We start from the raw sequence: 16071 nt of genomic DNA on the forward strand, positions 1-16071 counted from the left end.
GACAACCACAACTGCAAACAGATGCAAACAGCTACAACAGCTATGCGAAGTTGGCACTGCAGAATGGCTACAAGTTTTCATGATCACGATCCGCGGAGGATGACACCAAGTGCCCTTCTCACGCTGCCCCGCAAGTCTAGGCTGCCACCCGGAAGGACAGCCTGGGGCATTCTACGCGCCCTTCTCGATGACGACGAATCGTCCCACGGAATTATCAGCCGGCATAACGCTCCTGCAATCTAGAGCCGCACAGCAGCCCTGGAGGGCGCAGAGATGGGCTACAGGGCTCTATTCTGACTACATGTCTCTTGCCGACGAGATAAGAATCATGTCTTCTCGCCCATTGAATCACTAAAAGAAGGCAGAAATCGAAGCCCGAGTAGTGCGGTATGGCTGTGCAAATACAGTCAAAGTTTCGGGCTGCGCTGCCTGCGGAATAGGGCCAGCCAGCCATCCTTCGAGCATGCGCGCGCACGTAAGCGCAACACGAGTCCGCCTCTCGTCCTCTGTTTTGCGCAACTGAGCAGAAACGTAGGAAAGAAACACCCAAGCGTCCACGGGGAGATTTGACTATCATTCTTATCGACGCGGGCTCGTATTCTGATGCCACGCGCAGGCGGAGAAAGCGTACGCGCAGGCTTACGTCCCATAACGCCGCCTTCCAGCACTGGGCGTTCCTGCGTGTCATCCCTGGTCCCAATTCACGGAGCAGATTGCAGTGGCGAACCAGTCGCAGCAGAGGACTCGGCAATCGCGAAGGAGCGATATGCTTGACTGTGCCACCCGCGATGTCTCACCTCCTTATTTCAACGTGCGCCCAACTTGCCGATTACGCCTTGGGTACTATGTCGTGCTACGGAAGGTGATATCGGGTTCTGCTGCAGACAAAACTCCACTCCTCAGGCGGCGGATGTGTAGAGTGGGCGCAGCTCACAAGCTGACAGGCGTTTCATTGGAGGCTTCATCACCGGCGAACGTTGAAGTCAAGACCACGAGCAGGAAGTTCATGTGGAATCAGAGTAAACAGTACATTGGAATTACTGGATACAACAGCTAACCGGACATGCTACGCTTGAACGCATCAGGATACCATCGCTATGCTTGAAGCCAACGCCGCACTCGATTAAGACGCTCAAAAAAAGAGAGGTATGCTGGGTATCTAAGATAATAGACTATAGGCGAGTCCATATCATGGGGAGGGATAAATGAAGAACTCAACCAAGAAAGACACCGGAACTCCAGCAAATCCCCTTCCATAACTCCAGAATCATGTCCAATCATGTAACCTGGCAAGGTTAGCATTGTGGCCTGAGTCTCATGGCATTAGAACTCACCACTGCTCTCGCCGCTGCTTACTTCCCGCCGATCGATCCGCATTCTTTATTGTCTTGCATCATCCCAGACTTTGCAGTAACCACACTTGTTGTGATTATTGCAGAACGCACAGCCAAGATCCGTAGCAACACTGTTGTTGCCATAACATGAGCAGCATTGCCAACGCAGCACGGGCTTGTTGGGATGTTCGGTGTAGCGACCGCCGTCGCCCGCTGGAAAGCGTGTGTTGAGGTTCGCAGTTGGAACGTCTTGATGACTGCCCGAGAGCCTAGCCGTACTATTGTGAGTGGTAGAGGTCGCAGCGTGGTAGTGCGGAGCCGAGGCAGAGACAGCGGTGCTATAGTTGTAGTATTCTGTTGCGACCGGACAACTATTACAAAGCCAGTGGTTGCAGTTGGTGCATGCTGAGACGAAATTCGTGTTGTGAGGGCCATCTCGGCAATTGCAGCAGAAGACATGCATCTTGTCGCGAAGCAGCGGTGGTTGTTGGAGGAGTTAGGGAAGAATGATTGTTGTAGCTGACAATGAATTGTCTTGTGGAAGTATGAGATGTTTGGGAATGTTGCGATGCTATGAGCTTATGAGAACAAGAGAAGACGCACTCTAATGGCATTTTATCTTGCTATCCTCAGTCCCTCGAAGGACGCTCCGCTATGGCCTCACCTCTTCTGGCGGAGACTGAGCCACGCTCGCCCCTTCGTGCCCTACAGTTAGCTTCCTCATCCTCCCCTCGTGCCACTCGTGATTTTGCTTGCAACACTCCTTCTGGTGCCTCATGTTCGCCTTGAAGCTACGACAGGTCCTTCGAAACTGACCCACTGGCTCCACAATCAGCGGTCAACGTACGTCAGAAAGCTCGCTCATGACCATAACTAAGGAAGAGTGTCGTGAGAGAATACACCGGCGGCGCTCCATGATGACAATAGGGAAGTAACAAGGCAGGCCAGGAAGCCGGTCGGATACCGGAACAAAGGGCGTGACCGAGCAAAACAATGTGTGGCGGTGCAACTTTGAGGCAGTAGGCAAACTGAGGCGGCATATCTGGCTCCGCTAAGGAAGCTGGATGCGTCGTTCCAGCCTTGTGCCCCCAGTCCTCAGGTTGCTCTCGGCGCCAAGAGGTCCCTCTTCCTGCCTCGCGCGCGCTGCAATGACGCGGCCCCGTCAGCCACTTCGACGAAAAAGCAAAAAATCGAGAGCCCTGGCTGGAATCGTTAGGCAGAAATCATGAAAAAGCGAGGATATTTGTCCAATCAAACGGGTGATCTGTACGGCAATATTCTGATTCGTTGCTGCAGTCGACTTTGTATATGCAAAGAAGCCTGTGAATCTCCCGCTGAGGGTGTCGTCTTCCATGCTGAAACAAACGTTCCTGCGTCCTTTCTGCAGTTGAGTCTAGGATGAAGAGCCGAATCTGGTTTGCATGCTGCAGTTCGCACTTCTGCTCACCACGCGGTCCCCGTTTCGAGCGATGGAGGCGCATCGCTTCAACGTTGTTGCAGAAAGATGCATGCGGCCATGATAGGAAAGTGGCAAAGTTGTTATGAGAGTGAAGGAAGCAATGATGAGGAGAATTCTATTGAATAGCGAACTGTAAATCCAAGTAAAATCCAAAACCAAGATCCGTAAAACGAATGTGCCGGGTGGTATGCCTCATGCTTGTGGCAGACCACATCATGTTGTTGCAAGAACGAACAGTGCCATGTAAGCAATGCTTTGTCGAGATGCTCCAAATGTACAACAAGTCTACAAATGTGGTATAGTGATTGAGAAAGCAGAGAAGGCGAAGAGTAACGAGAGATCCCAATAGATAACCCGAAGAAGAAAGTATCCAGGAGAAGAGAGTGCCGTATAGGGTCGAGCAGGAGCGGCATTAGAAGTGACTCTTCGTGATGATGTTGTCGTTGATGGTGTCGGTCGCATAAGATGAAGGAATACGAAGATGTACGGGTGCGAGGCCTCATTTAAATTTCTTCGAAAGTGCAAGAGCCGCACTGTTGATGGGAACAGACTACGCAGACATTCTGCCACCCACTGATAGGTCCGTCGCCACATGCCGAGCAGTACCAAACTTGCTCTCCGTCTGCAGGAGCGGATCCATGATTATAGTGCGTGCTGGTGTCTGAGATGCTGTTGGAAGGTGCTGCGTGATCTTGGCCGAATAGGGTACCGATGGGAAGTGCGGTTTCCCCAGGATGTAGCACAGAGGGAACAGAATCTTCGTTTGCTAAAGTCGTAGTGATGCCATTGTGGTTGCGCTTTGAGTGAAGGCAATGACTGGATGTGGAAGCGATGTGAACATCATGACTTCCGAGATTGCCAGCAGGAAGAGAATTGGCCATCATGATGTTTGTAGGGTAGTGGTTTGGTGAAAAATAAAGATATTGCTAGTGCGGTATAGAACGGTAGTGATTGAGAGCTTGAGTGGGCTGTGGTTTGAAGCGTTGAGAAGGCGTTGATCTGTCTTTAAACAGTCGCGAGACCAAAGCTATGTTGCTGCTTCGCCATCTTCCTCCGGAGGCGCTGCGCACCGCACTGATAGTCCTTTGAGACATCAGAATATGCTCGAGCACAGATAGGGTGGCGGCCGATGTGAGGCATACAGGCCTCAAGGGATACAATGAAGCAACACCAGTCGTGAGGTGGGGGATGATGAAGGACCTCCCAGGATGTATGATGCATCAGCCACTCTAAATGGCGATGCTCCATGAGCAACTTCGCTCGTGATGTCAATTACGTTGATATGAGAGTCCTCAGGTATTAAGACAGTGTTCTCCATGACGTTATTGGCAGTCAATGGTTGGCCTAGGGTTGTGTGATGAATAACTTCGGGGCGTGACAACTAGGTCCAGCCCCAGGAAAGTATCGATAGGTCACCAAAGGACGAGTGGGAGGCATGTTGGCAAGGGCGAGGACGTTTGGGGTGACGTGCTCCACCGTCCGGTATCCAGATAGATGGGCCCAACGGCGCCTATCGATGTAGGGCAGCAGCGCCCGGAGTTGTTACATTGCATAATTTACCTGGTATGCCTCTCCAATTATGGCAGGGCTGATATGGCACGAGCTGGCGGAACGAGATCTGGAACTTGGTGTAATTCTATCGTCATGAGCACGTGAACGACTGTGGGCCCGACTGAACGCTTGCTTGGGCTACCCTTCTGGTACGCGGCCACCGGATGGGTGCATGCGAGAGGTGAAGGCCGAAGGAACGACCAGCCAAAGAACTGGTACTAACGCTTTTTTCTCTTAGAAGGCACGCCAGGGCCGCCAGTTGTATCCAGAGCAATTGTGGGGACTGATAGCATTGATGCTGATTAGGACAAAGATCGAACGCCTGCCATCTGCACAGACCAGGAGGCGTCCGAATTCTCCTCGTGACCGTGTGCATTGGCCGGATTATCCAACGAGCCTCGTTACCAGCACGTGTGGAATGGATGACGAACGTTGAATGGTGCCCATCTTCAAGAAAATAGACGATGAGTCTGAGTACGATGTTTGATAGGGCCTACATAGCTCTGCCTGAGTGAAGATTGCTGCGATCAGACAAAACTGGCCGGCGTTGAGATACCCCCTCGTGGAGCACGAGTCTTCCGTGATGAAGCCACCGTTTGCCTTAGGTAAAGGCGCAGCCGATGCTACATGGACATACCACCTCCTTGGCTCGACTAGGTAGGCGGTTCCCGAGACCAGGGGCAAATATAGCTGAGTAGAGTTGGGCTCCATCTGTGTCACTTGCAAGCCGCCGGAAGGTTGAGAAGGCCGTACCTTACTAAGGAGTTCATGTATATTCGCACAGGTCATAGCCGGCCGGGCTAGTTGTATGTGTGATCTATTTCTGCCGGTGTGGATGCCGTTGCCAGATCCAGTGCCCGTGTTCTCCAGGCCTGGTATGCGGCCTGCCCTCTTCAACAGCCACTGACCAGTGCGGCTGATGACTAGTCGGCACGTCCATAATGGTACCTTAAGAGCTTGTCTCGTGCTTTACGAGCCAGGATACTCACCGAATATCCTTTCGCGTACGCCGAGGAGGCAGTGCTGGCAGCGGTAGGTTTACCGGCCCTGGTGATAGCCTGTTCACCGACGGCCGGGCACGGCTGAATCGAGGCCGCTGGGCACATATTATAGCAGACGAACAAGACCGTGCCGAACATATGCTGAGAGTTCGGATAATCTACCTGAAACCTTGAGATCAACGGGATTCTGGAGAAAAGTGCAGACAGACTTACATGGGCTGGAGCCCAGCATTTGCCACTTGAGGTAACCCCAAGGCTCTCCGTAGATTCTGCCTGATAAATACGAGGCTAGCCATGGGGTCATAGATGGCCAGCGCTGCTAAGTTGCTAACATCGGCGGGCCGCGGGAGAGTCGATGGATCTTTCACCATTTCATGCAGGGCGCAGCAGGCATTATAACTAGACGCGTCCGGAGCCTCGTGGAGAAGAGCTGCATAGAGATCAGCTTGACGCCGCGCCTGTTCTCAATCCGTGACCTCCACATATCCATATCGTAGATGATGTCTCGCCGCAAACAGCAATCGCTGGTCCTTGTCGGGGCCAAAAAGGCGGCTGCCAGCGTGTCAAAAGGCGAATGAAGCGCGGGAGATGATGCTCTACAAGGCTGTATTTCAGCTCATCTGCAGCCTCGCATAGCCGGTGAGTTCCAATTGGTTTAGCTCAGTACATGACTTGCACCCATGGTACAAGTCCAAGAGCAGTCAATGGTGGACATAGACGATGTCGACCCAATGCAACTAGACTTGATCCTGCTCTTGCCCGAATGGTCTCATGAGAAAAGGAGGAGAGAATGTGAAGGTTAGGGAAGGCTGAGAAAGCTCGTGCGGGGTCTGTGTGCGGGTCATGCAAGTCGATGCACGCTGGCTTTTAACGCGTAAGCAGACTCCTTGGCTTCACTCTGCTTACAGAATGCAAGACCGTAGGATATAACACTGGCAATTGTGTCATTGCCGGTCGACAAGAGCGTTACGGTAGCATTGATAGCTCAATTCGGTATGTGACGAGAGTCGTTGGTGGTGTTGTGCCGATCTTTCTCTTCGTGCGACGTCGGTGGATGCCGAAGTTCCGCCGATTGGACGAGCCGCGCACTACGCGTCGCCGGCGGTCGTGGAGAAGCGTCCATTGAGATGAGGCATGTTGTACACAGAAGTTCAACAATCGTTCGCGATGCTTGTGACAACGCGTTGTCCTGTCTTCCCCGTGGTTATTTCCGATTGATGATGACGTCTCTTGCTAACCAGCCTCGGACTAGCGGGACAAACACGTGCGCGAACTTCTTGGCTGCGCGCTGGGCGGCTTCACGCCGCTGTCGTGCAACAACCGGGAACGTCAGGCCTTCTCGAGGGCTTCGTCGACCACCCGTCTTCGCGTGCGACCCCGACTATCTCAATCTGCTCTTTCTTCTTCTTCCAGTTGCTCTGGAGCATTTCGTATAGCCACGCGATGGCAGCCCCGTCAGTCACCGGCTCGCAGAAGCCTGGCGCGACAGACACCACGGCGATGGAACAAAACATAGGCCAGGCCACCTCCGTCATACTACCCCTTCTGGAGTTCGGCGCCCTAGGATACGAGACATATGTCGTAGTCTACTTAATATGCGTCCAGTACCTCATAACCCCTTCTGAGGACATCCAACGAGACTTCGGCATTCGGCCGCGACGCTCCACCGGAATCGCACTTATAGTCGTATACGCTATCCTACTCCTCCTCCTCATGGTAGCATGGCTGCGCCTACTACAATTGGTCTGGTCGAAGCCAGACCTCATACCTCTGGGTAATCCTTCGGTGGACAAGGCAGATGCGAGTACGAAAGGCTTCGGGTTCGATCAATACGATGCTTATATTTGCGATTACCAGGGTGTGCCACTCTGGTGCGAGAGGTGTCACAATTGGAAGCCGGATAGGGCACATCATTGCAAAGAACTTGGGCGCTGTGTGAAGAAGATGGATCACTACTGCCCATGGGCCGGTGGAATCATAGCGGAGACTACGCACAAGTTCTTTATGCAGTTCGTGGCGTATGCGTCGCTATATACGACGTTCACTTGGATTGTGGTGGCCGTTTTCTTTGCAGAAAGAAGTTCCAAGGTGCGCTCAGAAGCGACCCAGTGCCTACAGCAGCAGACTAACATATCGTAGATGGGCTCTAAGCCAGGGACATGGATCGGCGCGCTCGCAACAGCTGTGCTCTTCAGCATCTTCACCTTCACGATGACCTGTATGACAGGCTGGAATCTGATGATCAACTTCACCTCGGTCGAAGGCATCCAGCGCGGCGGCATTCACAACATCGCCTTCCTCATCTCGAACCCCTCCCCGAACCCCGATACTGCTACTCCACTTACTGCGACACAAACGACGTCATCCAGTAAACATCATAAGAAGAAGTCTAGCAGAGACGTGGCCGAAGAGAAGGAACTCGACAAAGAGGACTGGCCTGTTCTTACCACCGTCACCCGCCTCCCGAACCGCTCCTACGTCGTCATGCAGACCAAGCCTTTAGAACACCCCTGGTATACTACACTCCTGCAGGGCTGGAAAGATACCATGGGCACGAACATGATCGACTGGTTATTGCCCTTCCGTCAATCTCCATGCAAACAAAAAAGCCATCGTGGAGAGTTTGAGTGGGGTGAAGTGGTATACGACATGGCGAAGATGTACGAGAAGAAGAATCCAGGGGCCAGTCTTGCTATTCTTGATGATACTAGGAGATCAAGAAGGTGACGTTGATGAGGGGTCCATTTCTGGGTCCATTTTTGCATTGTTTCTTTTTCGGTAAGCGACTTGGGCGTTCTTCGTATATTATTCCTCTTAGGATGTGATACCCATGTATGTTGTTAGTCGTAGGTTGTACATAATGGTCCGGTGGAGGAAATGCTCATCGCATTTGCAAACACTACTGCATACTGGACTGAGTGACACAAGCCAAACTGTCAAGAGGTGATTTCCATCCCTTATCACGGTCACTATTCAGGTTCGTCATCCCTCCCCACACGTAGTCCCACGCCAAATCCCCGACAAAAGCAAGTTATACTAACACCAAAAAGCTCCGACGACGTTACCCTCACGTCGCACATACATCTATCGCACGAAAACACTCCACGTGGCCCATCCCACCCTCCACCCAATCAACCACCCCGCCCAACCCACCGTCCCCATGATAGGCCAAAAAGAAAGTCTGGTACACCACGACCAGCACCGTCCCCCGCCGATCCCACAGGCGATCAAAACAAGTTTCCGATGCGGGTAATCGAAGTTCGCGAACCAAACTCCTGCTTCCAGTGCCCGATGCCGCTGCCTGACGGTCCTTGTTTCCGTGTGGTGGTCGCTGGGGCTATGGGGCGTTGGGCTGTGGATCTGCGTGTGAGTGTGCCTGTTGATCAATTCTAGCTGGTGAGTCGTGTCGTTACTTTCCGGGTCGTTGGGGAGAAAAGTTTGCAGCCTGCGGAGCTGCGGACTATTGAGTGTATTGTTGGTATGAAAGCATGTACGCGTAAGCTGCTAGAGGCTGTGGTGAGGTATTCGGTGATTTTCTTCATGCGGGTGGATGGTGACTTGGAGTGTATCTTGTGGCCGTTACGCTTACTTTGTCAGAGCGTTCTTCCTATAATCCAAGTGGAAGAGTGACCGCGAGTTGCAGTCATTGTTATGGGCTCGTCGTCTATCTGGCCATTTTGCTCTACTCGTATTCCCATGGCGGGATCTACTATCTATGTGGTCCTAGCCGCGCTGGTTATCTGTGGGTGTGTGACGTCCAGCTAGGCTGCAGTACCGCCAGCATCTCGAGTCAAACGGTAATCTTGACTCTTTGCGCGCAGCTATGATCGACCACGGTATAGCTCGGGACTTACCGCGATACCGACCGTGGGTGATACGAAGGATGAAGATCCTCATTTCATCCGTCGCAGTCAACCCCGGGAAACTATCTCGCGCTTCGCTTCGCATCGAGATTTGCGCAACGACGTGGAGATGCTCATCCTCATCTCATCAATGTAACGCGACTATCAGCTCCTGGGACAGGGACTGAAAAGTGACGTTTTGTACTACGACTTTGGCAGCTGAAACAATGACAGCCATCATGTTTGCCTGATGCCCCATGCGCCGCCTGTGAGGCTGCCGGTTTCCGGACAACGGTGATCGTGATTTCCTCCAAGAACGTTTCAGTCTACCATGGTACTATAAATGGAGACATGCTTCCCGCAGACTATACGGCTGCGTCTGAAAAGGCGAGAGCTTGGACCTAGTCCTTCCGTGTTTGCCTTGAACGTGCGTCAGGCCGCCCAATCCGTAATGAGGTGTTTACAAGTTGGGTAGTTCACGCGAGCAGCTGGTTAAAGTGAAGAGTCAGCTGAACTTTTGAGTTCTTCTCCACTCGCCACGGAAGCCTCCTATCAATCAAGACGTGAGTGTCACTGTCAATAAAGTGCGCGACGGCTGTTCCGGTGTCACACCTTTAAACTTGCTCTGAATGCCGACAGGTGTGATCCCCTTACAGTACGGGCCGCTCCATGGTATCCCTGTCAGCAGTGATTTTGGTCACGGTCCTTGGTTTTCGGGAGAGATGGTGGAGCGAGATTCGCAGGGCAAACCCTGACTCCGATCCCCCAATGATGTGCAGTGTTTCCCGCATCCCAATAGTGAGGGGTCAATCCCAGAAGAAGATCATAGCAAGGGTCTAATGCGACTTCATTCACCGGACTATGTGGAGTCTCTCCGGCTGAAAGGCTGGTTATCGAGTTCTTAGGCCAAGTGGAGTGCGAGTGAAGTTAGTGTGAGTGGCGCCCCGGCCTGTTTGATCCTTCACATCTGGAGGAGTCGGCCGATTGAAGTCGGTGGAGTTTTGATGTGTTGAGATTCGATATCACGAAACATGTCATGGCTCAACTTGTTCATACATGTTGCCGGGGTCGTTACTTCCCGAAAGCACGAGCCCTCTGCCAAACGGCTGGTGTTGCCTCTCAAGCACCACCGTTGTGTGTCATGTTTTAACTCTGGGGTTTTGAAACACCGGAGCTGTCGATGGCGTTTGAAGCGTAGACGCTAGATCGGTACCCGCGGACACCAGGGGGATGTCCGTTTGAACTTCCGCATTCGGCAGTGTGTGGGCCGTGAGACCAAATCTGGCCATTCGCGATGAGGACGACTGGAGACTGCACTAGGCAATCAATAGTCTGGAGAGCGGCGGCATACACATGTAGCGCTCTCCGGGTTTCACCATGATACTGCCTGTAAAGTCTCTTTCAGTGGTTGCGGAGGGTTCACGATTCTCACACGAAGCGGGTTAGGACAGTGTCTGTGAGTCTCGTAGAGCTTTGGTGAGAAGATCGCATTGTAATTAGGCTATGTAGGAAACAATCTTCGAGGCCGAGGCCGATGGAAAACAACGCTGTAGCAGTTCCAGTATGCTGCGTTCTTAGCGCAATATGCGCCCTAACTCCATTTCCCAAAACGCTGATGTATACTCCGTTTTGGGTCCCAGGGTATTCGACTGAAAGAAAATGGCCAGATCATCCATGCGCCTGGTCAAGGTCGCAATATCCGACATTGCCCGCAGAAGGCTGTAATGATACAGGCTGCCCAAGAAACAAAAGTATCCAGATGCTTCTGGCTCCACCAGAATGCCGAAAGCGGAAGAGAGAGTAAATGATGTGCGCGATTAAACTCGTCATGATGAAGGTTGAATGGAAGATTCCGGTGCGTCCCAGCGCCTACTGGTTGGTCGCGCTTTCCTTGGGCGGGCCCCGTTTGCGTGAGACACTACGCCTCTGGGCCATTGGCTTCACGCTCTCGCTGTTCCTTTTGTGGAGCACGACGACGAGCGTTGATAAACCAGTTAGATACCTAGTGGATGTCAGCACGTTGTTCGGTACACAGATGTAAACTCGTGTGCATGCTAGAAAGGATTTGCGAGGGTAGCAAAAGGACCGACAGCACGCTGTAGTCTAGAGGATGTGACACTGAAGGACAGGAATGGCAGATGTAGTGAGGGTGTCAAAAAATAACGTTGGTGCTGGGACAAGTCACGTACCTGATTGAGACTCAATCCAGTCCGGTTGCAGAGCTCCATCTTCTGGTCTTCAGTGGGATAAGGCGATGTTCGGTTGGCGGCGAACCAATCTTTCAGCAAGTTGGTAGCTTCTTTGGGTAGGTTTCCTCGGCGCTTCCTGTTGAATGCGTTGTGATCAAGGCCTACGTGCTGCTGGAATCGGATGTCGCCATACTGGGAGTCGTAACTTGGATAGCCAGGTCGAGTAAAGAAGGATTCATTCTGTCGCTCGTAGCCACCGTAGACAGCAGCTTGGGGTTCGTGGTAGTAGCTGGGTCGTGGCTCGTACATGCCACCTTGCTGAACCATGGGCTGCTGGAAAGGGCTCTGCCCGATGGGCTGCTGGAGAGATGGTGGTGCGTAAGACATGTGGCCCTGGGGTGCTGGTGACGACTGATGTCGCATGTGCGGGTTCATAGGCATTGGCTGCTGCTGGGGTGCCGCGTATGAATGACTTGGACGATGGAGCATGCCAGGTCCGACGGGTTGCACTGCGTGTTGCTGGGCGATGCGGGGCGAGTAGCCAGAAAGGGCAGGGTCAATAGCACTGCTCATTCGACGGCCCTGCATAGGCGGCTCGTAGATATCGCCGAGCGTGTCGACGCGCCTTCTCTTGCTGTCTGACCAAGATACATCTTCAAACTGAGGTTGCACGTGGGGAGAGCTTTCAGCAGAGTCATTTCGACGCTGAGGCGTCCGCGGGGGTGTGGTGGTCCGCGTAGTGTGGAGAAACTGGAGGAGTCAATCGCCTGCGGATGGCATAAATCGGCTGGAGGGAGACATACCTCAGAAAACGAAGGAAGTTTGCCAGGGAAGTTTTGCTCTCCGGGCTGGATGGGCGGTGAGCTGCGCATGTGGTGGTTCTGTGATTCTGTCAGAGTGGTGCTCGACGGTCGTAGTTCGTCGCCATCGACTGTGTCTGGAGTAGTCGTAGGCAGGCGTGAGCCGGGCAGCATTCTCGGCTCTGGTGAATGCGATCGGCGGCGTGTGGGCAAAGAATAGGAGCGCGGCAAGGCCAGTGAACGGGCGTTCTCGCCAAGTGCGTCCGCAAAGTGGGGATGGCCATAGTACTGGGCAGGTGCGCGGGGGCAGGCGAAGGGCTCGGATGCTCTTGCCCTCAAAGTTGCACTCTCCTGCCCGTGGACACGGAAGGGATCATGCAACGCGGGCTCGAGAAATCGCGGAGGGATGGGAGTGGGCTCGTGTAAAGAAGAAGGAGACTCTGGTTCTTGACTTACCGCAGCGACCATGTTAGCCAGCGGCCGTTCGGCAGGATGTGCAGAAGTCATCTTGCGCGAGTGCAGCGGTTCACAGTGACGGTGCGGAATATCTTGGAGAGTAAGATATTCCATATGTGCAACGGCAACACTGCTTAAATACTCTAGCATGCACGCGTTAGCAAATAGTCACTTGTGTATCAACGTCTCCATGCTGAGTGGGCGGACTGTCTTGCTCTCCCAAAGTACTGACAGCTTGGTACCGCTCTTTGGCTGGCACCGTTGAATGCCATCACCCACGAGCGGGGTCCCATAGGACGATAGGCAGTTGGGCGGCATTACTCACCCAGGTATTATGGTAGTGATGTAACAATTAACTCGAAAGGGCGACCAAGGGTCCGCTGCAGGACTACCGAACCACAGATTCTATATCGCAGATATATGAGTGGTGAGGGCGTGCGAGGGATTAGTCGTAGGATAGGTGTCGTGGACGAGTGGTGACAAGGGAGCCGGCGCAAGCACTCAGCGATTCGCAAGAAGATAGTTGGGCGTGATGGGGTCGTGATGACGGGTCCGAGGCGTTTAAGAAGCAGCAGCACCGTGAGCGAAGGAGGCGTTTCTAGGCTAGGAGGGACTGCAACGGGCCGTACATCAAGCATGCCCTGCGATCTTGCAGCACCAGAAAGCGCGTCAGGGGTGATGCCAGTTGGGGCCAATGAAGGACACACAAGCGTGTTTAGCACCACGTCTGTGGACTTGACAGGTGAGGGTTAAAGTTTGGTCTATATTCTCCGAGCGTGACAATGCAGGCTCTGGCCGGACGCAGGCCGAGCGCAGGAAACAAGAGACGCTCAGTCTACGCCGCAGATTTCGAGGCACGAGCCCGTCGGTGCTGGAGTCGCGCCATCTGCTGCAGACGCCATTGAGCGTCGGCCGGTGTCTCCACTGCTCGCATCGTCGCAGATCTCGCTGCTTCTGACTCGCCGCAGGCAGGCGCAGGGGTGCCAAATGCCTCTCGCCCATTTCGTCGCACCCTGCCCGTCGATTACCTCATCCGCCCTCCCACACACTGGATGCCGCAGCAACCTCACAACGTGCCATCGCGGCGGTAGCCGCCTGTGGCCAAGCATTGGCCGACGCTGTCCAGATTTCGTTGTGGTCTGGCGCCTCGCGGTCGGCCAGCAACCACAAGCAGTAGTTCATCGACACCAGCCTCGCCATAGGTCGCTACCGCCTACCCCCATCCCAAGCCTTGCGCCCGCCAGCAGCAAACCATAGTGGTAATTGCGTCCAAGCTAGCAGCCAGCACACGCTACTCACTCTCACTGCTGCTGGACCTGACTTGAACTCTCCCGGGCACCGGTGGCACGGTACCCTTATGGTTGCTTTTGTCGGAGATATCTGAATCGACAGAAGCAGCACAGCATCTAGGGCAAGTGGGGTAGGTGCAGCGCAGCAGCATCCAGGACATGGCCGCGGGTTGCACTTCAGTCGAGAGCGGAGTGTAATCCGACGTTATGAGGGCTGCGGTGCACCCCAGAGCCACGCTGACGGCGTGTATGTCACCCAGCACAAGGTACGATACCCGGCAGACAGCTGCCGCAGGACAGAACCAGGTCGGTGGCTGACCGTGGTGGACACTTGTGCAACGGAGCTTTTCCAGCATCCAGGAGCGGGAAGCCTTGGTGTCGTGACGGGGTACAGAAGCAGCTAGTGCTGCAGCAGCGAGCTTTGGGAAGGGAGAAAGAGGCGTTCGTCCGGTGGGACAGGAATAGCAGCTAGAGCGACGACGTAGGAGCGCGGGAGATGATGCACGGCGTTCGATTCTCCACCATGTGCCAGGCACGACTAATTGGGGAGCCGTCGCCTGCAGACCCTGAATCAGTTGGCGAGTGTCCGCGAAACAAGTCGCGTGTGCCGTCTGCAGTCGGCGTGCTGTCTGTGAGCATCTACTACACGCACGCAGCCGTCGCCGTGAGAGCTGGCTGTCATGGTGGAGAGCCCCTCGCAGTGCGGGCGGATGACAGATGTCAGGCTCATGCAGACCTCTGACGGTGGCATCGTGCGAAGAGGTGCGACCTTGTCTGCGCCGCCATGATTGGCACAGGGATGACTGGCACCTTCCCGCTCTCGGGGTCGCGCCTGCCCGATTCGCTGATCGCTTCCCGCTAGCCGGCCGATCAGACCTGGACGCCAGCCCTCGACATTCAACATCCGCCGTCTCGCGTGCCGGGTCGCTGCCGTCAACTGAGACCTTCTCCACGCTGTCGCGGTTTGCACTCGCCGTCCTGCAACTCGACGCGACACCACGGCAAACTCTGCGCTGCCCTAACTGCGTCTATCGAAATCTACGAAACTTTGTCGCGCCCCACCATACCAACCCTCTCGCGTCGTGTTTCGCGCTTCCAAATTGACGTCGATGCTCGCAAGGCTCTAATCTTGCCTTTGCTGCACCGTCATTGGGTTCGGCAACGATGCCGAACTGCAGCGTTGCCATTATGCTTCGGCGCCACGCCGACGAGCTGCCAACCTTGTGAACTGCTTGCACACCTGCGTCAACTGTCCTGACCGCTTGTCGGCTCGTGCCTGCTCCCACCATCTTGGCCGCTGTCCGCACTCACCATCCCAGCAAGAGGGTAAACCTCCTGCTCGGGCTCGTGTCGTTTTCGACCCCCTAGAGTGGTGGCCAGGGACGCTCGCACAAGCTCCGCTGCGCTTCCATCGCCGTCAGCCATCGTCACACGGCAGCAGTTGACCGCCTGACAGTCCGTCAACTTTACTTCAGGCGGCTGCGGTTCGTTATTGTGTCGCCCACCGTCTCTGTGCTCTGGCCCAGGGGGCTGTCAAACTGCTGCAGTGTAGCACCGCTTCGATACTAATAACTAGTACAGGGCGCCTTCCGATCTGGATCATCAGTCATATCAAATATGCCCTACATCCACAACTGTCTTTGCACCTCGTGTGGAGATGGCGCCGCCGCCCCTTGCTGGCGATCATCTGGGGCGGGGAAGCCCTTGCATTCAAGGTCGCGGTTCTGTCTTGATGAAATGCAGCTGCCGTGACTGGCGCCGTTGCACCAGACGGAAGCCACGAGCGCCATCTGCTGCGCGGACAGACCTCGAACCAGGTTTCCAAATACTCCACGCACGCTGTACCTCAACATTTGCGTCTTCAACAACCGAGATTACCAATCGAGCTGTCCACACGACAACCGCATGCTAGTGTTTGCCCGGCGCTCCATATTCAAAGTTACGTTGAGGCTCTTCGGATTTGTAAGACGACGAGACGTAGTCCGCGGACTCCGAGACCGGTATCAATGCTTCCGATAATTGCAACACTCGACATCTTGTACTCGTTAATCATGTTGGCCTACTACGTCGCCTAGCTATCATCATGCTCACCGCTCAATCGGCAATTGACGTGCAACCGGTCTGATTTGGGTCTGAACAACCTCATCGGA

The 16071-nt window shown here is 54.2% G+C and overlaps 2 protein-coding genes across 2 annotated transcripts; one reads left to right on the forward strand and one right to left on the reverse strand.

The window, feature by feature from the left end:
• Nucleotides 1–6788: 6788 nt before the first annotated feature.
• Nucleotides 6789–8072, forward strand: J4E86_006480 (uncharacterized protein; the record flags this gene model as incomplete). The annotated part of the gene is made up of 2 exons (XM_051447008.1): nt 6789–7433; nt 7485–8072. The coding sequence occupies 2 exons, from the start codon at nt 6789–6791 to the stop codon at nt 8070–8072; spliced, it is 1233 nt and encodes a 410-aa protein (XP_051301493.1).
• Nucleotides 8073–11105: 3033 nt separating this feature from the next.
• J4E86_006481 (uncharacterized protein) lies at nt 11106–12746 on the reverse strand (the record flags this gene model as incomplete). The annotated part of the gene is made up of 4 exons (XM_051447009.1): nt 11106–11189; nt 11377–12126; nt 12180–12257; nt 12633–12746. The coding sequence occupies 4 exons, from the start codon at nt 12744–12746 to the stop codon at nt 11106–11108; spliced, it is 1026 nt and encodes a 341-aa protein (XP_051301494.1).
• Between the last annotated feature and the right edge of the window lie 3325 nt (nt 12747–16071).

The sequence above is a fragment of the Alternaria arbusti genome, assembly GCF_024043155.1.
Source record: "Alternaria arbusti strain BMP 1465 chromosome Unknown scaffold_8, whole genome shotgun sequence".
Classification (NCBI taxonomy): Eukaryota; Fungi; Ascomycota; class Dothideomycetes; order Pleosporales; family Pleosporaceae; genus Alternaria; species Alternaria arbusti.